The sequence below is a fragment of the Anopheles arabiensis genome, chromosome 2 (genome assembly GCF_016920715.1).
Source record: "Anopheles arabiensis isolate DONGOLA chromosome 2, AaraD3, whole genome shotgun sequence".
Taxonomy (NCBI): Eukaryota; Metazoa; Arthropoda; class Insecta; order Diptera; family Culicidae; genus Anopheles; species Anopheles arabiensis.
Window position 1 is genome coordinate 9,708,582 of NC_053517.1, and position 25,916 is coordinate 9,734,497.

The 25,916-nt window shown below is 42.6% G+C and overlaps 1 protein-coding gene across 1 annotated transcript in view; it reads right to left on the reverse strand.

Annotated features, from left to right (window-relative positions):
- LOC120896595 (allatostatin-A receptor-like) overlaps window positions 1-25,653 on the reverse strand; it is a 32,618-nt gene extending 6,965 nt beyond the window's left edge. Inside the window, exons 1-3 of the mRNA XM_040300813.1 lie at window positions 25,534-25,653; window positions 17,028-17,297; window positions 13,582-13,740 (exon numbers count right to left, since the gene is read on the reverse strand). Of these exons, the coding sequence (XP_040156747.1) occupies window positions 13,582-13,740; window positions 17,028-17,297; window positions 25,534-25,653 (549 nt within the window). The remainder of the gene's footprint in view (window positions 1-13,581; window positions 13,741-17,027; window positions 17,298-25,533) is intronic.
- Between the last annotated feature and the right edge of the window lie 263 nt (window positions 25,654-25,916).

Genomic DNA, 25,916 nt, shown 5'->3' on the forward strand with positions numbered 1-25,916 from the left:
CGGCTGGGAAAAAAATAGTGGCATTCTGCTGGGAAAAAAGGAGGCAAAACCACAACAATCCCAACCAACACCGGCTTCAACGCAGAAGGATACTGTAGCAGAAGAATAATGATGATGGTGCAAAGTGTTTATGAGCAAGTATGCAGTTTACTATGATAAATGGGCATGCGTAGAATGATGATGGTGGTGGTGGTAATAGTATAAAAAGTAAAACGTTTTAACACTGTACTGCACACCAGAATGCACAAGGCCAGCGTTCGCTTACGGTTTGTACAGTTCAAGAGAAGGAAGATAGGCAAACTAAGATAAGCTTCCTATGCCGTCGATTTGATGCCATACTGCTATTAACCGCTGAACATTTATCATTCAAATTAGTCACATTTAAGCTTGGTGTGCGTGGTATGTGCAATAAATCATTTAATCTCTGTTTTGTTTTTTTATGGTGACGCTGTGAGCTTAAAATCGATTCTGGGTGGATTTGGTGCATTGTGTATGATTAATGAAGGTGTTGAATTATTGCCCTTGTGGTTCTATTTTATCAAGGCTGTTGAAATATTTGTTGAAAAACCGTTTAGGTCCTTTGACCAGATCTATGAAATTCAATATAAAAAATTATGTTTGAAAGCTTTTTGATCGAATACAATTGCTATCTTGATACTGTGGCATGCACTGTCAGAGCGTAAAACCCTCCTTTATATCCTGAGAGCTATTGATTTTGTTTCTCCCGCTGTTTAAAATGCTTTTACTCTTCATGAACTCTACGTCCAGGGATTTAGGGCTTAGCCAAACGACCGTTTCAAATAGCCTCCGTAATTGTTTATTCTTACTTTTTAGACGATTTGCCAATTGTCGTTAACCTGTGGCAACAACTATTCCCCCTCTCCCGAGACCGCTAATTACACCTAACCAAACCGATACAATAGCGAGCAGCTAGCAGCATACTGAGTGCTCGAAGGTACTATGTTAAATAAATTTTCTCTTCCCCTTTGCTGCATGACTACTGCGGCATGTTCTGGTATGATCTTAAGTCGCAATAGTTGCCGCAGTGTACGCGTGCAGCATAAAACAAAAACATTTAGACAAAGCATCCCATACTCAATCTGCCGCAGCAATCTGTTCCGTCGCTATCCATCCACCATTCCCACCGATACTTTCTTTCACTCGCTGTACCACAAGGACGCCTTTTATCAGTGCTGTGTGCACATTTCCATGTTGTGCGCCAGTTGCATGTTAAGATGTGAAGCTCGGTATGAAAGCAGCCAGCACACAATCACAACCAACATCCAGGAACGCCAGCAGCTCGTGCAGCACACGTGTATAGTAGAAGCCGCAGCAAGCGCAGCTGCAATTAGTTCACTGGAGCACAGGAGCCAACATTCTCATCAACGCGACCCTTTCCTCGTGTGTGCTCCTCATCAGACCGGTATACATATGCACATGTCCCAACGGGGGAAGTCTATTGTGTTGGGTTACATTAAGCAACAACTTTCCCGCAGGGAGCGAACAGTAAAGTCAGTCAGAGCACACCCAACCGTTCGAGTGTGCTGATATACATATTTACGTCACTAAGAAGAAAAGGGAATGAATAGCTTTAAAAATAAGAAAACGAACCAGCAAGTTCCGCGATACAGACGCAGCAAGAAAACACCGGAACTCATTTTATATGAACCCAGAACCGCGATCTTGTTTGTCAACTGGCGCAGTCAGGAAACAACACATGAAAAGCACATGTGTTGTGGCCCATGCATCAAGAGTATCAGTCTGCCTTACATTCCGATGCCTTCACCGGAACAACTTTCTCCGGTTCCTTCGTTTTTCTTCTTGAAAGAGTTCCATTCGCCATCTGTTTGGAAATATTGTTACAAGCAACGAGTTTGTGGAAAATGAACTACTCGCAACGCCCAGGCTGGAAGAGTAAATGTGGAACGATGCGTTTTCGAGGTTTGCTGAGAAAACTGAGCGCTCTGATTTGAAACAATTTTATGAACTTTTACGTGGGAAGTGAACACGAACACATACACAGAAATCTGGCCCAGCGTATGTTTAGCAGCGTTAAGGAGCGTTGAAACTAAATTGATTTCTCATTGTTTGTGGCAGTTAAAGTTAAAAGGCAGTCCAGAATGAAAATAGAAAAATAAATCGCCACGATCCCAGGAGCAGCTTGAACCATGCAACAAACTTCTACAATCTATTTTAACTTAACTCGTAGATTCATTTACAAATGTGTCAACTTTTGTCTCAGTACATACTGTACACACTATGTGTTTATTACAGTGAAGGGAGAAACGGACCCTAGTGTTTTCGATACTGTTTGGTAAATATCGTTTTGTGTTTATTTGTTCTTTTTGCTTTATCTAACTTAAATTTTATCGTTTACAATACCACAGACCAGGGAAATAGTACCCTTCCCTGTTATGGGTAAACTTTGACAAGGGTACCGGGACCAAAGGGAAGATGAAATCTCCCAGGATAGCTTGGTTGGCTGGTTGGAAACAAGGACGAGTTCCGTTGAATACCTGGCTGTTCTTCCGAAAGGACGAGTTGCTATTCAATAGAATTTGCAGCATTTGTCACATTGCCATTTGTCGCGTCGAGCAGGACGCTATCGCTGTCCCCGGTGGGTATGAAACTGTCCAAGTGGTGTTTGCTGACAGTTTGCACCAAATATGACAAATGGTAAAATGAAGAAGGGTCTTTCGATTGCTCCCATTTTATTGGTCGTGGTTTCTTTAGGGAACTGGCATCTCATCGTATCATTATGCTTTTTAAATGATTTACCAACAATACAATGTTACATTTACTTTAAAAATATGACCATAATTTGAAAACAGAACAATGTGATTAGATAGTATCGATGGAACATAAAACTTAGCCTGAAACAAACAACTATTCAAACCGTATGATACCGTATTAAGTTCATACCGTATGATACGGATGGAGTTTGCGTTTTATCAGAAGTAGATCTCATACACACATGTTTCCAACCAATCATTGAATAAGACAGAGCTAGATTTAATCCATACTCGGAAGCATTTATTCACGAACCGATACGGTACTGTGTGGTGGTAAAAAACCAACAGTATTTATGAAACAACATAGAAATTTACGCTCGAATACAAATGTCCTGCCGAGGTTCGTTTTGCGTGCGTGCCTAAACGTGAAACGCCCCGTCATTTTAATTCAGATAAGCCGCCGAACCTGTCGCATTAATCCATTGTTTCATGACGTGAGCGAAATCCAACCGCACAAAAAAGTATGCAAATTCATGTTTCGAATGGGCGGCAGCAGACATGCAACAGCTTCGTTCGATGGGAAATGGATGTTGTATCTAACTGCGTCATACGGTGGGCACAATTGGGCACATAAACAAATTCGTCGAAGATCAAGATTATCCACCCATGATGTCATGTTTCCTTAACAATTCTATGAAAGACATAAAAGCATCGTCACTGTAATGAAAAATTTACAAGCTGGACTAGCAGCAAACTTTTGAACATTGAATAGATCTACGGCTGCATCACAAAACAAGCCAAATTGAAACCATCTTTCGGAAGATTGTATTGGAACTTCTTGTTTCAACGAGTGGAAATAACCGACTGATTTTATTCTATAAATTCACCAAAGCCTACTAAACTACGTTCATGCTAGCGAGGTTGCTATGATCTCAACACTCCTCCTCAATCTCGGCTGGCTTTAAACCAAGTCGTAGGCGCATCTGCTCTATCTTAACGCGAGCTAACGGTTTTGTTAAAACATCCGCTACCATTTGTTCGCTGGGACAATAGCGAATATCTATCACACCATTTTTCACTAACTCCTTAACATAATTGTATCTGGTGTCGATGTGCTTCGTCCTGTTACTATCACTGACAGATTTCAGCATTGCTATGCAACTCTGATTGTCTTCATGCACTATTATCGGAGTCGGAACTGGTTCATCAATGTCCTTTAATAGTTTCATTAACCACATCAACTCGCGGCTGGCTTCGGAGAGTGCCACGTATTCCGCTTCGGTTGACGAAAGTGTAACGCATGGTTGTTTTCGAGCTGCCCAACTGATTGGTCCTCCGAGATGAAACACGAAACCGGTATTCGACTTTCGGTCCGTCTTATCACCAGCCCAATCAGCATCAACGTACACTTCTAGTGATCCTGGTGAACCTATTCGCAAACTCCACTCCGCAGTTGACTGAAGATAACGTAGCGTTCTTTTTGCTTCGGTCCAGTCTGCTTCCGTTGGGAGACTCACCTTGCGTCCTAGGATCGAAGCGCTAATGGCGATATCCGGTCTGGTATTCACCGCGACGTACAGAAGAGCACCCACCAGGCTCTGGAACTCGTCGTTTCTAGGCATGGCTTCCTCCTCCTTCTGCTGTGCGTTCGGATACCCAGGATCCATCGGTATCAAAGATCGCTTCGAATTCAATTGTCCAAATCGTTGAGCTATTTTCTTTATATAGTTCTTCTGGTTCAGGAAAAATTGTCCACCTGACCGTCTCACTCGTATTCCCAAATAGTGCCGTATGTCACCAAGACACGTAATGGTAAAATTATTTTTAAGATGCTTACGAACAGCTTCATATTCTGCTTCCGTGTTGCTCATTATCAATATATCATCCACATAGAGTAATATGAACGATTTCTTCTGTTTTCTTGAAGTTTTAACAAACAAGCATGGGTCTGCTACCGATGGTATGTAATCCAGTATCTTCAATACTTCGGTGATTTTCGTATTCCACACCCTTCCAGCTTGCTTTAGACCGTAAAGACTTTTTCTGATTTTCAATACGTCATCTTTAACTCCGTTATTAAAACCTATCGGCTGCTTCATGAAAATGGTTTCTTCTAATTCTCCATGAAGGTACGCCGTCTTCACGTCTATATGCTTCACCAGCATTCCTCGTCGAGCGGCGATACTCAATAAAGTTCGAAAAGTGGTTTGTTTAACGACTGGCGCAAAAACTTCATGATAATCAATCCCATATTTTTGATTGAATCCTTGTGCTACCAGTCGGGCCTTGTAGCGGATCAGGTTCCCGTTTTCATCCATCTTTTTCGTGAAAATCCATTTGTTTCCGATAGCCTTCTTGTTTGGCGGCAAACGAACTACCTCCCATGTGCGATTTTCCTCATGCGCCTGCAGCTCTTCTTTCATAGCTGCCATCCACTTGTCACGTTCGGGGCTAGCTATTGCTTCTTTGTACGTGCATGGTTCCGCATGAAATTGGTTTGCTATGCGCACGGTGTCCTGGTATCGCTCTGGAGGAATACCCTTTGTGGTACGCTCCGATCGTCGAACTGCTGGAACAGAAACTTCCTCGATGACGAAATGCTCCTCCTGATCGCCAGATGATTCCAGCTCCTCCTGCGTTCCAGTTGCCTCAGACTCCAAGATATTTTCACGACGGATGGTATCGAATTCGACATCGCTCTGGAACTCATCGTTAGATGTTACTGATTGAAAACCATCAAAATCTAAATCGCTGCATTCATCGTTTTCATGGTCACCATCATTCTCGGAGAACGTAGTAGTTGGAGTCTCGTCGTTGCCTGTTTCTGGTGCTGCAATAACGGGATCATCATCAGCTTTGTTCATCGCCGGAGAAGAAAATGGGTATGAAACGATACTTCCCTGCGAAGGTTTGGTTTCCCAAACCTCCCGATGTGTCAGAAAACGACAATCTCTGCTCATGATTATTTTATATGTTTCAGGATCGATGAAACGGTAGGCCTTGTGGTGCAAAGAATAGCCCACAAACAACATCTTTTTTGATTTTGCATCCATTTTAGATCGCTTGTTCGGTGGAATCCACACGTATGCCCACGAACCGAAAATCTTGAGATGACTGAGATCAGGCTTCTCTCCAGTCCAGAGCTCAAATGGTGTTTTTGAAATAGGTTTCGTCGGTAATCGGTTCTGTAGATATGTGGCCGTGTTCACAGCTTCTGCCCAATACGTATGCTGCAGCTGTGCGTCCAGAATCATACAGCGAGCCATTTCCACCAGTGACCGATTCTTTCGCTCCGCTATCCCGTTTTGTTGCGGCGTGTAAGCAGTAGTGAATTGTTGAGTGATGCCCTCTTGACGACAGAAACGGTCCAGAGCTTCATTCTTATATTCACCACCTTGATCTGATCGAATCACCTTGGGTGCTCTTCCGATCTGATTCTTTACAAATCGAACATATTCTGCTATTCGCTTTGTAACCTCCGATTTTTCCTTTAGAAAATAGACTACTGTGTAGCGGGAAAAATCGTCTATCATCGTAAGGAAATAACGACAACCTCCGGGCGATGGTGTTCGCATTGGTCCAAACACGTCCGTATGGATAATGTCTAACAGCTGCTTGGATCTAATTTCTGATTTCCTTGGAAACGGTAGCCGTGCCATTTTACCCTCTAGGCAACACTCACACGTTACGACATTTTCGCAATCTTCGATACAGCACCCTGTTGCTAGATCTTTATTCTCCAGGTCCCGAATTGCACCCGGATCTCGATGCCCAAGAATGCGATGCCAAGTGTGTAAACAATTAGATGTATGGTCACTCACCTTAAGTACAGCTTGTTTTGTGCGCAACCTATACATCCCATCGGACATAATTGTATCCGCAATCACCTTGCTGTCTTTTTGGATGTGGCACCCATCCTCATCAAAGATGAACTTGACTCCCTTGGCTGTCAGTTTCCTCACCGATATAAGGTTGGATTCGAATTGCGGAACATAGAGCACATCTGTGAGGAGAACAGTGCTTTGTTCACCCTCTCGAGTTATCCACGTCACTCTGCACGAACCAACTCCTTCTGTGGCAATCTTCTTGCCGTCTGCTAAGGAAACTTTTTGCTTCACTGTACGGTCCAACGAAACAAAGTAGTCTGGTTTGATGCACATGTGTGATGTTGCACCGGAGTCTATGATCCACATATCACGTCCGCAGAATCTTTGTGAAGCCGCGAATGTGAATTCTGATGCTTCTGAATCCTGACAAGCCGTTTTCGCTTTCGGATAGCGACTTTTTCCTGGCCGCTCGTTGGATTTGGTCTCCTCGATGTGTTGTTCCTTCCATGCCCAACATTGCTTCTGCTTGTGACCTGGTTTTCGGCAAAAGTTACACAACAAGGTTTTCTTCTGCTTTTCATTACCAGCCTTAAGCACAGAATCGCACAGATTGTTGCGATTTCCCCTTTTTGTCACTTCGTCAACTAGCTTGGATTTGATCAATTCAAGTGTCAATTCACTCTCTGATCTCGTCTCTAATGCTGTCGTGAGAGTATCAAAGGATGCGGGCAAGCTACGTAGCACCATTGCCACCTGCAATTTTCGGTCCAATTCATGATTTGCCACCGACAGCCGCTCAAACAGTTCCTCCATTTCGAAAACGTGCCGTTCGATGTCCTCGCCATCTGTATACCGTTTGTCGCAGATTTGCTTGAGCAATGACACAACGGAAGTCAACGTTACCTTCTCATACTGGTTTCGAATGGCCTCCCAAGTCTGCTTCGCCGTTTTCGAGTCCTTGATTAGGTTCAACTGACTATCCTCCAGAAGAAGCCCAATCGTCGCACGAGCTTTCTGGTCTCCGGTTTTCCAAGCTGTAGTGTCTGTTCCAGCACTTGATCCGGGAATAGCAGCACTCGATTCGGGGGTAGCAACTGGGTTTGTTCCAACCACGTATTGCCACAAGTCTTCTCGCATCAGCAGAAACTCGACCTTGGTTTTCCACGTTCCGTAATTGCTTCCATTTAGTTTGGCAATTCCTAGTCTCTCCATCTTGAAAAATCTCAATTTATTCTGATTAAAAGAATTTTCTGATCGAACGCTAAGCACCTGGGCCCATAACCTATTGGAACTTCTTGTTTCAACGAGTGGAAATAACCGACTGATTTTATTCTATAAATTCACCAAAGCCTACTAAACTACGTTCATGCTAGCGAGGTTGCTATGATCTCAACAGATTGTAGGCACCTTGGAGCCTTGCCTGCATTACGAAAACCACCACCAACCTCCCACAACTGCCATCATCATCAAATAAATAAATAAATAATTAAATAAATCCTGGTAATGCCAGCGCCTACTCGTAAATAATCCAAACGATGGTGGTCTCTCCCCGACCGAGCGCGGAGGATAAATTCATTCCGATGAAAACGATTTAGCAAACCATCGCCACCTCTCAAAACCCTCGGGCGGCCAAAGCGACGGTCAAACCGTGAGGTCTTGTTTCGGCATTGTGTCACTACCGTTCTACGGTGGTTTTAGGCCGTGAGTGGTTGCAGGATGCAGACACGCTGATACTCGCAACCTACGTTTTGCGTGCCTGCCTTTTTTCTGGGCCTGGCGTTCTGCAGTAAAATGTCACGCCAACGCCAATTCCGGCAGTCCATTCGCCATGGTTTTAACATTATGGGCTCAGAAATGACTCTCGTATTAAATATTTACCAGCTTAAACATCGGGTCCCACCAGTGTGGTTCAGCAGTGTGTTAGCTCTGGGAGGCGGTCAGGCCGTGGTCCGGAGATGGCTTGCCGGCAAGTGTCGGAAATGTGTCTTGCAGCAGCGTGATGATGGTGTTGGTGGTAGCGAGGATGGTAAAGAGATTGCCCTGCTTGTCGCTGTGTCTATCAACACTGGTCCCTCCACCGGCAAAGCAGGTCGACTAATGGGAGAAACAATGACGGCGCAAGGTAATGACTCTCGAGAATGAGGAATAGCTTATCGGAAAGTAGGTCACTCAAAGACCACCATCGCGTACGGGCGATAGCTTCGTGCCGGTGGAGTGCTTGCGATGCTTGTCTGTGTCACTTGGTCATAAAATCAAGTTCAAGTATGTTAAACATTCTCGAAACAGCTAACCACCAAGGATCTCTTGACAGCCAAAATATAGTACACGTTCTGTTTTTTCGAACTTCCTTTCCTAGACGATAATATTGCGAGATGCTTTTATTGAAGAAGGAAAAATTCTGTAGTGTAACAAGGAGAAAAGTGTCGTCTTTTATTGCATGCCTTGGTAAGGGCTATAGAAGCTCTTGGGTAACTTTAACTTTACCTTAATTGGTTGTAGCCATAATTTTAAAATTTTAGGAAACAATGCACTAAGCACAGCCACATCTTTCGGTTTCAACGTCTACGTCTATTCAGTGACATTGCTTTGGAAATATGTATTTCTTTTCGTGCGGAATACATACTCACTCAAGTTTAGTGCTTATTTGACAACTTTGTATTAGAGAAAAGGGGCGAGCTCGTTCGTAGCATTCATCCATTTGACATTTTATTGCGAAAAAGATCATGCACTTCAGAACGTTGCCAACAAACTCTCGCTTCGCCCTGGTGCGTTAACTGTCACGCAAATTATATCAAGCTTCAACGCATCATGACATAGAAGTATAATAGAAAATAGATTTTAACTCTGGACCGGATGTTTGCGATGATATGGCTGCCACTTAAATGCTATGGAGGTTGGTAATGTGACAGATAATTGAACGGTTTATTATTTTGGCCACAATCTACCACTGTATTTATTTGAAAGTTTGTAGATATATGAAAAGAACCAAATTTTTTTAAATCAATTCGATAATACACTCTATATATAACTTCAAGAGGTTATTTATGCTACACAAAGGCTGTTGAAACTCTCATGACATGGGTAGGTTGAAAATCCTCTTGCAAACAGCTACGCACGGTATGAAACGAATGATCTTCGCCTACTCGCTGCATTGAACACAACACTGAGCACTACGCTTTGCAACACGACGTTGCTTACAGCTGTACCATCATACGAATATTTCTCATTTGCCTTTTCACAGACACACAAACACTTTGACCTTGGCCGAGAGCTCCCATGGTGTTGTGAGCAGCGATAAAAACAACGCTAAGCCACCATCCCTGACCGTGGGCGGTCAACACTTCGCTGTTCGTCGTTTCCTGTTCGTCGTTTCCATTAACCTTTAATCGTTCGGGAAATCGTTTCAAAACAGACAGAGAGCTCGCACGACAATTTGCTTCGGGCTGGTACACCTCGATCCTGGATTGCCTTTACCTTTTCACACCTGACCGGATGGACTCGGATGTTGTGCAGTGAAAAGGTCTTCATCGTTGGTTCGTTGGATCGTTTCCCATTTTCCTAGCACAAAAGAAAACAGTACTCTTATCGTGTGGCAACGAATGCACGAATGGAGCTGTTTCGAATCTAACACCAATGCTGATGCATACTGCCGTCGGTGCGAGCAGTATGACTACCCCAGCGAATCTCTTTAGCCTTGGGGTGGCCGTGAAATATCTTGCCGACGAGCAGTGGTGACGTTGTTGTCCAAACTGATGATACAGCGACAGTGTGACCATTTGGATTGAATAGAGAACCCAAGCAACGGTTTTGTGACTATTGAAACTTTTACCCACCAAAACCACACCAAATGAAAAACTTTTCTGTTTATCAATCTATTATTTACCCGAACATTATTTGTCGTCTTCTAGGAATTTACCAAACAAGCTTTTACTACCTCTGCGCCCAGCTAAATTGCATCATATATCAACTCTGTACGTTGACAGGAAGTAGCTGTTATCTGCTGTTGCCAATCGATAGCAACACGTGTGACTAACAATGCGATCAGGTCATACATTTACGCACAAAGCGCTCCAATAAAAGGAAATGGAAGCAAAAATGCCATACTGAATGGCTCAATTGAGATGGTGACAGAAACGATGATCAAAATCAAAGCCCTTGCCAACTCGGCACCGACCCGAAGAAGTTTCACCGTCTGGCTGCAATCGTTTGATGTTACGCCTCTATTTGCACACTCTCTCTCTCTCTCTAGCGCACATAAACAAAACATCCGTTACACGGGCACCCTCCGTAAGTTCGCACCTCGCAAAGACGGCCTCTTCCGCTGGTCGTTTAGCAGTTTTCAAATAAACAATTTCAAACGGCCAGAAATACCGCAGAACCACTACGTGCGGGTAAGTGTATGACGTTTGTAGAGGTTTTTTACCTTTCCCCTTTGCCATGCGGCAATCGTTCTAGATTACGTGCCAAAAATAGTATTTGGGAAATGATGATCAACTGAATCGGAGCAGATGGAAAGCCATTGAAAGTCAAACCAATCAATGAAGCCGAAAGAAAATTGCTTCTCCACTGCTGCACACTATCAATGGCAGGTTAGTTTGTTTTGTTTCTAAACTGAAAAGTGTAATACGGTTTGAAAAGATAGACAGGCTGTGGAGGGAAGCGAAAGGTTGGACGGAATGAGTTGAGCTGTATACGGTGCAGAGATGAATGATACAGAGCAAACCCAGTGTGGATAAGTCCAAACATAATATGATTGAGATGAGATGCCTTTCATCGATCCGCACTGCCATGAGCATACGTAATCAGAATGTCACCTCACACAACAGGACCGGAAATGAAATCATCAAGAGCCTTGGAACACACTGCAAATGCGTCCGCTCTATTCTTGCATGAAACAAACTACCGCTTTTCACATGTTCCACTCTCAGCAGGGAGCTCTAAGCTGGCAATTGTTCTGAAAAGCCATCCAATGAACATCACTCAACATTTCTTCGAACGAAAGCTACATGATATCATTCGACATACGTTGCGATTCTTGTGTCAGCCGACTGTCAGGCACTGCAATTTCCGCAATTTGACTTTCAAACACAACAGTCAACAGTTCGTGGTAAGCGTGTCGGATTCAAACATGATTGGAATTCGTCGTAAATTTAATCTTGTCACAAGTTTTGGTGAATCAGAATGTATACGGCACATCGGCTTTTAGGCTTCTGTATTTTTGTTCTATCTTTTTGAAGTAAATTACACAAAAAATCATCCTCTAGTGTGTTGCAGATGCTATTCAAAACTCTTTGTTCACTGTTGAAAACTATCGTGTTTGCGTTGTCAGCTCCATTCGATACGGTTTGTGTCTTATCAGCTAATGTAAAATTTCACTCCAGTCACAGAGATCAGGTTGATTACTTTCTCCTTGAAGCAATCGTCACGCTTTACGACCCTCTGCAGGCCAAAAGACCAATAAAATACAACCCGTAAGCCATGTGTTGACAAAGGCTCCATTCAACTGCAAAAGCTGCAAAATGCAAATTAGCCCCGAACGATCGACCTTCCAAACCTCGGTGGTCCAGTTGTATCGATGAGAATCAATTCTGTTTCCGGTCACGTCAACCGGAAAACACACTCATCACACGAAGGCAAAAACACGTGAGCAAACTTTACCCGTCTTCCTCGAATGTCACATTAGTTGCTTTGGAAAAGGACACAGGTTTAATGGCAGAAAAAGGGAAACATGGGAATGATTTTACTTGAATGTTTGATGTCGTTGGTTGATGAAGATGTTTTTTTGCCAATTGCAGTTCATCTCTTAGGTTCAGAATGGTACAGGTTGTAGCATAAATAGGGCACCAGGTTCGAGTTCCTTACGAAATATAAACAACATGCCAAGAACATGCGTGTGCGTAAACATTTTCATCTTTGTTATTTATTTGTACCATGCTCGAACATCTCAAAGATCAACTTTTACAAGGAAAAGATGTTTCATCCATTAAAAAAAATCTTTATACTGAAAAGAGTGAATAAAATCTTCGGTACGTAACATTCCAAACAGTGTAGGATCCATTCAGCCGTCTATATCCTAGGGCGAGTAATTTATATTCTGTAGATTTGGTTTTCAAGCATTCAATTACAAACAACCCTATAAAATAACTTTTGTTCAGGATCTACAAGACTCTTCTCCCCGTACTGGTATATTGTGCTCAATTAAACAAATTCCAAAGCGAACAATGTGAAGCTATTTAACCAACAGTACATAACAAAATTATTGTTTGTACGAGTTTCGATGATTCGCGATGATGATGACGAGTTTCGAAGTAACAATTCATGCAGCAATACTGTGGGAGTGGAATGTAGATTCTAGACACTTTTTGCCCCGAAGTACCAAAAATCAAAACCCTATTGCAAAATAAACTTACATTTCACGGAGGCTCAAATGTGTTGTCAACAAACATTCCAAGAAGCAATGTAACGTGAACACGATTGTCTATATTGACACAGTGAAAAACTTATGTAATCTCTATGATTCCTCTTTTTAAAAGAAAATACCCCAAAACATTGTCACCGATTACGGTTTTGGCTTATCTTGGAATCCATGTTTTCCAAAGGAAAAAATAGCATGTACCGTGACATGTTTGGAAGGGAAAAAAATAAAATAAAGCACCACGCCTATAGAGATTGTTAGCAAGTGAAGATGAGAACAACCGCAAACCATAAACCACAGTCCAAGCGAACATTGTTTCATCCAATCGGGGGAGAGAGCGAAACGATACAATTTCTCACAGCTCGCCAACGCTGGTACCGCAATCTTACCCCGCAAAACATAATGGAATGACAAATGGCTCCCCGCGGTGAGATGACTAGTCACGACAACTAAACCACAGACGATGAAAATAACGATGAAAATACCACAGCTCCCTATGCCCTGTGTCTAATGCGAAGGGGAACCAACTGAACGAATCTAATCGATAGCAGAAACCAACAAAAAAATACCACATTAACCTTAGGGGGTACCTTACATGTAAACCTACCTTACGAAATGCTTTACGAAAGTTTTCGGACAGGAACGCGTACAGCAGCGGGTTTATACAGGAGCTCGTGTATGCCAGCACGTGCGAGACGATTTGTAGTGAAATTTTAAAATGCGTGTCTAGTTTAAAGACGTCCACACTCTTTAGGACCAGGATGACCTGAAAACATGAAATAGAATGAGAGAAAATTAATGAAAAGAAAGTCAGATCCTTTAACAGAGAACTTGTCTTCCCATATGACGCAACGTGGAGCATTGGACAGAAATAAGGAGTGTCGTAAAATTTGTGGTGAAGATTCTCAATTCCACTTCCAACTGATGCTGAACATCACACGATAACAACTGAAAGCGAACAGCCATGCGCTTGGTACGTCCGCATTGTGGACAAATTACCATCTGCAAACAGTTGTGTTGCGTTATCAAAAGCAAACCAACGTCCATAAAATAACACTCTGAACTACTTCAACTGCCCTTAGTGGAAGCTGCAAAGCAATTATCATTTTAATGAGATTGATTTTACAGCGTGATGTGCAGTAACATGTTGAACCCCTTTTTACATGGTGTCCGATGCATCTCGTTCCTTCGAAGCATAAAATTGAAATTGGGATAATGTACTCTGGTACGGTGGAGTACCGTCCCCCATGTCGAGCACTGCTCATGACAAGCGGATTGCCGCCTTACTATGTAGCATAGCACGTGTACTGATGGCTGCAATTTGAGAGCGGGTTAGACACTGAATGAGTATAATTAATATTAATAAGCTTTGTACAATATTCTGAGGATCTTTTTCACATGTTTATCTTGCACACACTTGATTCGTCAGCCTTCATGACCTGATTTTGGTCGTGACTGCCAAAAAATTGTCAAAAAACTAGTGTTTGTCCTCCTAACTATGAATCAAATAAAAGTCATGCTGTTTTCATCTAAGCTAAATTGATTCGTTCTTCGCACAATAGTTCAAAGTGCAATATTTGGCTGGTTGGTAGAATGGAATGGAATATATAAATACTGATTGCAGGCTCTTGGCCTCTAAGCCCAACAACCGTAACCACACACACAACCGTATGCAGATTATTTTGCCCATTTTGCAAAGCTGTTAATGTATCTCTCGTGCTCTTCCGTGCTATGATATCATACGGAATGGGCAACGGGGTCGTTTTAGAGCTGTATTTTGGATGGTGGTTATCACCCCGATGGTACCAGAACAGAAGAGAAAACGGAACACCGTTTCAATCAGATTTCATCCATTAGTTTACTTTGTTCACAGCGAATCCAGCGAGTACGTACCATTTCATTATGTGGTTTATTGGTTTATTTTATGATTCCGTTATCAAAATGCACCTTCGTTGTTTTTTTTCCAAGCGATTTAACAAGAATCCAAATGCATTGGGCTCCAGCAAACATCAACACGTTTGCAACGGGAATGTACTTTAATTCAACGATCAAAGGGCATGTGCAATTGGTCATCGTTTGTAGTTGCATTTCTATTTGTGAAGCAGAAATATTCACCCCTTCAGCCACGGTCGGTAAATCATTCAATTAAACACAAGTAAATCCCTTTGTAAACCATTAATAATGCAGACAACAATCGGTTACACAATTCGACGAACGTCTGCTGAATGATTATGAATTTTGCATCCCTCTTCGCTTTGTTCACTCGACTAACCTCGCCCACTGAGCAGTATCAATCAAATGCAATCGGGGTCAGTTCATACGCATGCCGGCACAGTCCGCTTGTCAGCATTTTGGGTCATCCATCAATCACGCCACCCTGATCTGATTCGCACCGTCACGCTCCGGGCCCCTTGATTTGATTTGATACAATTTATTAAACACATTGCGTACGCGTTTCGAATAAACCGACCGACGGCCAGAAGATCAGAGACGGGTTGGGGTATGCAAGCATCAAATACTGGGGAATGGTACGTCCCAAAGGTTGAGTCGACCCGACTGCTCAGCTATGGAATGAAGAACATACACCGGTTACTTATACGGCCTACCGTTTTAGTATCCTACACCACTGACCCACACACACAAATACACAAGGATGTAGGCGATCGAGCAATTGCATTGCGGTGCTGGTACTGGTGGTCTTGGTGGTAGTGGCGACGCCCCTCGTTTGAGATAATGTTTGTAAAAGCGGCCCATTAAATGAGGGGCTCAAAAATGGTTCGTTCCATTCGCTTGGGTTTAGGTACACTCGGTAGTGGGTGAGGGGAGAATTTACGGCGTCCTGTACGATCGAGCAACGATGCCAGCCATTTTATGGGATAGTTTTTTGTTGGGTTGAAACCATGTTGATGACCCAAAACCGGTTGTTCTGGTTTATGGCTATGGCTGTATAGTAACGGGCATTCGAATGATGATACGAATTGCCGGCTTGCTTGAATTGGTTCACAGAATGAATTTAAAAGAACCATGCCATGCTTCCGTTTCACTTGATCGGCTAGGTGAGCACCAGCAAAACGTGTATGTATTGGTTAGGTCTATATATTGCTTAAAACCTACCATTTTCCCCAGTCTCCAGTGTGGCACAATTTTCCCGCACAATTAAAAACAGTGCGATGCAGAAGGCAGTGGCAATCGTAAATTGATAATTGTTTGCAAGCAAAGTGTTCAAGCTCTAAATGTCCCAGATCAATTCAACTTCACCTCGGAGCGACACTCACCCTCAGCTTAAATAACTTCGAAATAATTCGAGGCCACCCGATTCCTCAGCTATGTTTCCTTCTTTCGTTTCCTATCACAACAAATGTTTGTGACAGCATTGGTTGGAAGTTTTACTCAACATTGTACGGAACCATTTTGTCAATGGAAAACTTGTTGGGTCTTTGTCGTACACCAACTCTATTATTACGCACTATAATCACGCACAGATGAACGGAACGGAAGAGCCTCACGAGCGTACAGTTTGGCGGTCGGAATGATAAGAGAAAGACGATCGCCCGATGCGATCGTTTATCCCTGCTCTCCTATCGGTGCGATCGTTTATCCCTGCTCTCCTATCGTTCGTGGATGTTCGGTCCCTACGTTGTCGTCCTGCTACTCCCTATCATTTCTGGTGCCATCTAGCGGACGCTAGTACAACGTCGTGATTGCACTGCCGGCGCTGACAGTGCTGAACACAAAAACGTAGCGCCTTACGGGTACGCGGTATGTGGTATGATCACCACACTGCCAACCGCTCTACATCCAATACTTTCTAATGGTTTCATTTTCGTAGACAGTAACGTGGTAGCTACTGGCAAGTAAAATCTTTAACAAAGGCACTTCCTTCGCCTGCTTTCACTCCATTGTCCAACACTTTGTATGAGTGTTTGTGTTTCTATTGCCACCACCATGCTACTTCCTTCCACCCAAAAATGCTCTAATGCCATGACAACCTTCACACAATTGAAACCCCTCTCCAAGTCCATCTCGGCCCTCGCGTCAATCGCCTACACTTACCTGTATGGGAAACCATAATGAAGCAAACGCTGCCACCACAATCACCACCAGCCGGGTAACGCGATTTTTGCCCTTCTTCGATTCGGCCGAACGACCGCCGACCGAACTTTGCCCCCGCCGGGACAGCACCCACATGTATAGGATGCTGTTCAGTATAAGCAGGAACACGAACGAACTAAGGAAGAACGCGATGTGGAAGGCGGCCCAGGAGGGACTATCCTTTTCGAGGAAGCCGCATGTTTCTATTTTCCGGTCGTGGTATTTGAATTTCTGCAATGGAAAAACGGCAAATGGAAAAGGTGAAACGATGGAAATAAGCATAACTCTGGTTTTGTATCACATATCTAAGAAAGCGGCATCATTCGATATGTTTCTTGGTAATTCCACACGATTCTTTTAAAGTGAGCTATTTCCTTCTCATCAGAAACAGCATTGTTTTTGCATTATTTTTTGTGGTCTGTACATCTCATAAAAAGTGCTCTATGTGCTCTAGAGTAAAAATTTCCATAAATAGAATTGAAGTACAATTGACTTATCTGAACCCGTACGAGTGAGTGCATTTTTGTGAGCTTTATCGTTTGTTTAGCCCACGCGAACGACACGATGACTTCGCCTCCGATGATGTTGCTTTCTGCCAAAAGAAATCAATGAAACTGCAACCTTGCAAATTCATTTGGAAAAAGGAATTGACACTGCCAACGTGTTTCCTAAGATGACCTCAGCTGTGTTTGGTAACCATACATTGTTTCGGTTTTCGATTTCTCTAAACCTTTTTCTGTGGTTTACTCCTTTCTTCTTTGCTTTCAATAATACTGATGGCGTATTGCACAAAATAAACATTATAATTTGAAGTGGCACACTATTTTGGGCGCATACATTCCAGTTGAGCCGGTCTCGTAGTACAGTCGTCAACTCGTACGACTTAACAACATGCCCGTCATGGGTTCAATCCCCAAACAGACCGTGCCGCCATACGTAGGACTGACTATCCTGCTATGGGGGGAAATCTATTAGTCACTGAAAGCCAAGCCCACAAGTGGGTACAGACAGGCCTTGACCGACATCGGTTGTTGAGCCAAAGAAGAAGAAGAAGAAATTCCAGTCACGTAGGTAGTGTATGTTTGCTCCAGGGTGTTTCACAGTGTTTCATTCCATTTTATTCCCTTCCAGCGTGTCATCGGGTGTGGACTTATCCTCCTATCCCGTCAGATATCATTTCTTAATTCCATCCTGCATGGTAATGCGCAGACACTATCATAATTTCATCCCGGTTCTTTACCTCGCATCGATAACAACAATCATCATCATTATCGTCATCACCCGGGCCGGTATAGTTCCGAACCGAAGGTCATGCAGGCGTAAATTAATTAATCAACACTTAATATATTTAATTATGGAGCAGTAACTCCATTACCTCCGAAACTCGATCGCCATCACCATAGAAGCGAACGTATCCTTTCCCTTGGTAGCTGTCATCCGCTACTGCCGACAGAGGCCGGACAGTCTACGCGGTCTTTGGTTTTGTGTCGTAAATAAAAAAAGCGGCAGCCATAAATTTTAGCACTGCATTTAATATCTAAATCTGCTGTGGCAGTTCCCAAAGAGTCCATTCGCTAAGCATCGTGTCGAGGCTGCCTCGTGCTGGCCGCAACAGTTTTAATATAACGCTCAGCGACTAAGCAGATAATGCGGTTATATAGAGGTGGTGCTTTAGTTTTCAATCTTCACATACCGACTATTCTTACAGGTTGAAATGGTTTCGTGGAGGAAAAAGCCTCGATAATAAATTCTTATATGAAATTTCGCCCGTTTTGATTGTTTAAAGTTGTGGTAAAGTTAATTCAATCAGCTTTTAAAATATTTATTATCAATGGTAGTAGGTTTGCTTCTGGGAAGAATATGATGCATTTTACCAATATAGGTCAATAACTCCCAAACTCCGATTAAATATTGCTCCATCATCCCCAGTAATCCTCATTGGTCCCCAGGGAGCAGGTTCAAATGTGTCAGCTTATTATTATTCTTATCATCCATTTTGAATTGCGTTGGCTAGTATCCTTCTTGGGATTTATTTGTATAAGAACGCATTTTTGCCTTCTATTCTCTTATCCCAGAATGTTTGGATATTCGACGAAAAATAGAAATGATATGCAATATAACAATGGTTCGTAGGATTTGTCACATGGTTTAAAGATATCGCGATCAAGCAAACACAAACACGATAAAGCCGGACGTGTTTTGATCTCACATTCTTTCATAAGCAGAATCTCAAACCAATGTTGTGAACAGATGTCTCTCTTGTGTTGGTTGGATTTTAGGATGTGAAAATTCAATATTAGCATTACTATCACTAAGCTCCCAATATAGCCCTGATCATGTAAATTAAAAGCATTTTCTGAGATAGTTGATCTTCAATTTACTGGAACCTTCTTCTATAGATGGCCAAGAAAAAGTAAACTAGAGAAGATACCAACAGGCATTTTCGAAATTCAATTCCATTTAGTGCCACAGCCACGCACAAAGTTGTGGTTAACTCATCAAAACACGTTCTTTTTAAAACGCTGCCCACTCGCAATGGCTTCCCACTCGCAATGTGATGATGTTGAAAAATGTCAAAAACATCTACGTCATTCTCTAACGGCTATCAATCACATGAATGTTCTTTAGTTCAACATCCGATATCAAAATCTAATCGATGGATAATTTATAAAAAAGATTGTAAAGATCTTTTACAATTGATGCAACAAATAGACATAATTCCTTGGCATAACTGTGTAAACATCAAGGGGTACGATCTATATACATTCATAAATGGTTTTGTTATTGCCTTCATAGAGTTGCTTATAATTTTATTGCACATTTAAGCTTTCCAATAATTGGGTACCAAACGGAGTGGAAATGATGCATGTACAATTATTGCAGAAACTGCAGAAACTTTTGATGATTTATTCAACGGAATGATAAATCAACACTTCAACTGGCCTTACCACGCATTATTCATTTCAATGAAGAGGCTTCATCAATTTATATGACATGAAAAAAGGTTTTATTTTCTAGCGGATTCTATTTTGTCCAAATGGGAACAAATCCCACCTACTCGACAAACCTTCTATTGGTTAGAAGGAAATGTGGTAAAATGTGTAGGAAGTGAACGAATATTGGAAATGAGATGCTGTTAGTGAGCAGGCGGACATTAAGGAAATATTATTTCAAACTCTTCAAAATAATCCGAATCGTTTTACAACAAGTATGATGGTCGAAAATGATTCATAATTTAGTATTGTAAATACTAAATAAACTTCAACGATCAAATTATTTGTTAAAAAAATCTACAATCGATGTACTACTCTTTACCATTTTTCCACAATATTATTTTGGTTGGTTAGTAACCTAAACAGCTTAATTAGCTTAATGAGCTTAATTCGTGACTCTCATTACACGTATCCAACATTGTGTCGATTTGGTTCAACCTCTTAACGACTATGGCCTAAGCAAACTACAGTCAGTATCGCTCTCTAACATTACTTCACCAGTCGTTCACCAAACCTGAAGCAGAAATATCGCAAGAAGAAAAAAGAAGCAAATTCCACACATAATTCTGCTTTGTGCTTCGCTCGTCATATCGCCACGGAATTCCAAAAACAGGTTTGATACCACCCACACTAGTGAGAATCACGGAATTGAAAGCGAGATTCTTTTGTTGTGCTTCTCTTGTCAATCAGATCCATCGATTCCACACCGAAAACGTATCGGAATGCTGAAACTTCATCAAATCGACAGGTAATAAAGTAACTTCACGGTGGTTCAGGGTGCCAAGGTTCCTACTGCCCCCACACCAAGGATGCCGACTTATTCAATTAACAAACACTCGTAATCTGTTGTACGCTTCGGGCTCTTGGAAATTGGAATCTTTGGTTTAGGTCCCGCTTGATATTGAGGCTTTGAAAACACTTCAAAACACACACACAGGCAAACATTCGCACACACCGACCCATAGCCATCAAAATAATACTTTCTAAGAGGATTGATTTTCAATTTCCCGTAAAATGGAAACGGTTCACTGGGACCAATGAAGGAAGGATGCGTCATGTTTTCCTTAACTCCATACAAAATACCTTTCCCAAACACATAAAGACCGATCCAAAACAACAAAAACAAGAAAGGATGAAATAGGTGTGAAACATAGAGAAAGGAGCAATCCGAAACATCAGCAAACCTGAAACAGTTCATCTGGTCAGTGTCTTGTGTGCATGCGGCAAAGAGCTTGTAGTCCTTTTTTCGAAGCTTGCGTGAAATGAAAGGAACAACATAAACCACCAACTTCCCATTGTGTGTGATGCAACAACAAAAACACCATCTTTCCTCATACAATCCCCTTGAATGATTCGCTCGAATTCGAATGCTAACACCGATAAGTGGAGAATAGTTCAGTGCAAACACGATCAGTGCAGTGCCATGCACAACAGCATCCACCTTGCACCATGGTAACCGACACCGGGGTTCGATTTCACACAAATACTCCTTTACACAATGATACAACGAATCTCTTACGAAATAAATCGCCCAGCTTACGATCGCACACCTTCCCGGCCGGCTCCCTTGGTGCATGTAACTGCAGCACCAGAAGCGTTGTAGTTCTCTGAAGGGCAGCAAGCGCTGTATGGACGAGACCGGGAAAACTACATACATGTTTGACAACAAGCACTATCATCGAACGTTTCCAACCCAGCACTGGCGTAAATCCCATCCCCCGACACATCGCAACCGCCCTGATGGTCGTTTTCAGCAGCGGCGCTTAAAGAGAATGATGAGAAAAAGGGAGGATCGTGGTTTGGTTGCGCATAGCATAGCGCAAAGATACACCGAGTAAAATATATTTCAATTTCCGAACCACAGAATGCAATCTTGTGCATTCTATGGGCGGTTTGTTTGTTCCCTTTATTGCCATAGAAGATGGAAATGAACAGTGATTACTAAGCAGTAAAACTAAAACAATCATTTGCTCCGTCTAGATGTGGATGGAAAGGGGCCACTTACCATCATTCAGCTCATCATTTATTGTACAACGCCCAACACACTCCTGACAGACACATGGAACTGGAGCATGGTGCATGGACACTGGAGGCGTTGCAGAAGCTTACATTTATATCGCTTCGCATGACGCTCTCTCTCACCAAGCGGTCGGGGATGATTTTGCATTTAAATCGTATCCAACGAACTATCAAAAGACTTATCGCATTACTGTAAAAGGTTTCACACGAGTTTTTATTTCTGCTTTTCATGCCTACCTCAATGAACTTTATTCCTTTTTAATTCGAAAAGGCCATAGGGCAGCGGTAAACCAATGGATATTATCAGCTGGGCAGTAATTACCTCATTTTCACGCACCGAGAAAAGAGAACCGATTTCACGCCACTAGCCGATTAGTATTTGTGGCCATCTGAACCGGATCCGCCGGTATGAGCTGCTCACGGCAACACGGGCGGATGTTTATTTACTATGTACACACCACAGGCCACACATGCAAGTCCTCAAGATGAGCGCCGTTTACGTACGTCATTACCATTGGGTGTATTGGATAAACTAATTGAAGCAGCAGCAGCAGCCAACTGGCTTCCTGTGTGCGTTGTACATTCTAAATGATGGCAGATTGTTGCGCAGTTGGAATGTGTATGAAATATTTGTGCTACTACTCAACGGTGGAAGCGTATTTACCTTCGAAGGATACTTTGCAGACCTGTTTGTTGGTTACAAGGCTGATCATATTAATTGATACTTGACGGCTTCGAATCAAACATAACAGATCGGATTTATGGACGAATCTTGCTGGATGTGTCTGCTAGTTGCCAACCAGCCGGCATTGCTGGCAATGGGATGTGTTCACATTGTTTTGTATAATTTGAGCAGCTATTCAATTGTGGTATCCTAAATTTGATAAACGTGAGGCATTCTGAGTTTTGATAGATATTGTAATAGAATTAAAGCAAATCAAAGTATTCTGAGCTGTTGTTTCAGCTTTTGTTTGTTTGAAAGTAAACACGAGAAACCTTTTTAAATGAATAGGCTATCCTCATTTTGTTTGTTGGTTCCTTTGTTTGAAGATTGTTTAAATTAGATAAAAGTTAAATGATTCCTGACCATAATCCGTACACATTCTACCCAAACTCATATCCAAACTATCAAAAGCTCTCTTTGCAATGGCTTCATCAATATGCAGCACTTTCGGTGCAAGGTTTATAATGTATGCGAACATCAAATGAGCTTACCACTAAACTTATGCTCTCAAACAATTGGTCGCAAAGGCTTCCTCACCAGCAGACGCTAGCTAAGGATGCATTGAACATCTTCACAAGACCGGGGAGCCATTTGAGAATGCCGATGCCAAAGGTAGCTGAGTAGCAAGCCTTAGCTAATATGCCAGAATTTAAATCATCTTTAAGTGTGGGTAACTCCTTCATTATCGCTTGGCACTCGCCAGAACATGGCATTGTTTCCCAAAAGATATCAACTGGCCAATAAAGGGCACACAAAGAGCATGTGCTGGCTACTGCTGTTCATGCAGCTCATTCAACACCCCATAAGTACCAAAGGAAGGAGCGGATACGGGTACGGATATTTGCAATGCAGATTAGCTTCACTCCATTTGTGCTCAAAGTATAAACGCAGCGGTAAATGAAATTTTCAGCCCTATTGTTAGTGTAGTTAGGGGACATGGCACGGCTAAACGGTAGAAGGAGTGACACGCGACAGCTCGGTAGCTTGGAGGCTTTAATAAAATTCACCACAATTTACTTGTCAAGAGCTTTCCCATGAATAATCTACACCAGCACCATCACCACGACTGGCAGCAGACGTGCTTGAGACGCCAACGAACAATTTCGGTGAAGACGCATCCTTTAGTAATCTCAACAACAACAAAATGGACGTTTGGTAGGGGACGCAATGAAATGGAGCTGAGTATAATAAGGTAATCGCGCACCGAACACCCCTTGTTGTGATCAGATCTTCACACTTAACGACATAATGTCACTGGTACAATTTTAAGGTATTGAGTATACGTCTGACAGCAGCACGACGATGCAGTCAGCGCAGTTAGAGCAACTAATCGATTTTTACCACTCATCACATCACGATGACGTCACCCGACTAGGCAGAACTGATAGCACGAGACAAGCAAAAATCGGGTGATATGTTATATCTTATGTGTTTATCCTCAAGACGATTATTATCGAGCCACTTAAATTAGCGCCCAAATGATAGCCCTCTGGAGAGTTAGCAAATCGATCGAAATTAACTCCCCACGAATTGAAGCCCCATGTTGGTCACCATTTGTATCGATTAAATGAATATCACATTAGTGTGCACGCCTTCCCTCGAAAACGGATAATAAATAATGGATTATGCGCAACACATTGTTGCGTGTGTGTCGCTCGTTCATACGGAGCACAGGTGAGGTGGTGGTTTAGATTACATACTTCAAGCCGGCACTAATCACTAACTGTTGAGGTTCGCCGTCACACGCGTTTCGACTTACCGCTTACACCAACATGACGCACGAAGCGAAAGGCAATCGATACTAATTAACACAACGGCAGAATGAATAGGCCAAAGCATGTCCGAACCGAGCCACAAATTATACGCCGTTCCTCTTCGTGATACGGTGCTCGAACTTGCTCTATGGAAAATCAATTACCTTTTCTGTCCTTTACCTTCCCAGGATGACATTAATCGTTTCGTGTGAAATCTTCAATTTAATTACCAGTGCAACAACGCTGCTGTCTTGCCTTAGCTTAAGCAAACACTCGGCAACAACACACAATGTGCTCGTCGGCAATACTCGTCCATCTTCTCACCCACATTTGGACACAAGAGATTGTTTAATTTCCCCTTTAACCTTTTCCTCGCTACGAACAGTTACTTAGTTGCAAATCTGTGGTTTTTGCAGCCTGTCTTGACATTTCCCAGTTGGATTGACATCCCAAACTGCTTGAGGCATTGTGTAGGCCAGTGAATCACGAGAACTGAGAAAACAACAACTGTCCAATTTCCGGCCAGGAAGCTTCTACGCAGAATTTCCCTCGTGGCCACTAAAACTGTGCCTTTCCGTCGTTGCGTTCGTTAGTCCTTGTTAGCGTCGAAATTAAAGTGAAGAAACAACCTCTTGAACAACAAGGTCGTCTCAGCCTTAGAGGGTTCTATCCTTCCAGTTAACGGCGTAATGATGCAGAAATTCTATATCTCAGAGGCTGATGAAAAGCAAACGCGCTGCTTTAACCAGTGCGCTATGAAGCAAGAGAATCTCTGATGGATCCTCGCTTAGACTGTTGGCAGATCAACAATAACTTGCTAATAATCCCACACCCCATAGCTAGCCAATGTCGATCCTCAATAACAGCTCAGCGTCTTATCAACCCTACCATGACTGAGAGCCATTACGGTAACTTTTGCCACCGCTATTGACAGTAGCTGGCCACACTGTCGAAAGCTTTTTCCAATTAGCAAACACCTGTTGTAAGCACTTTCCGCTTAGCTCCAGCTCACCAGCAAGCTTAAACAAACCATCCGCAGCTGATGCCTCGCCGTCGTCATACTTCACGATCCACTTGCTTACTAACCCGCTCGTCATCTTTGTGTTTTTCACTAATCTGTTTTCCCGAACCGTATCCCGCTTCTCCCAAAATGGATATTTAATGCACCCATTTCTCAACCCGAAGCCCTTTTAACTAATAACCTGCTCGACCAATTCTCTGTAGTCTCTTTCATACGCATCTTCGCTGCCTTCTGGCCTCCCTCCCAATTCGAACCATCCCACACAAATATAACATAAAAATGTTTCAAGCACCTTTTTCAACCATTACGTTCATCGAGAACCAGGCCGCTTTTTGTCAT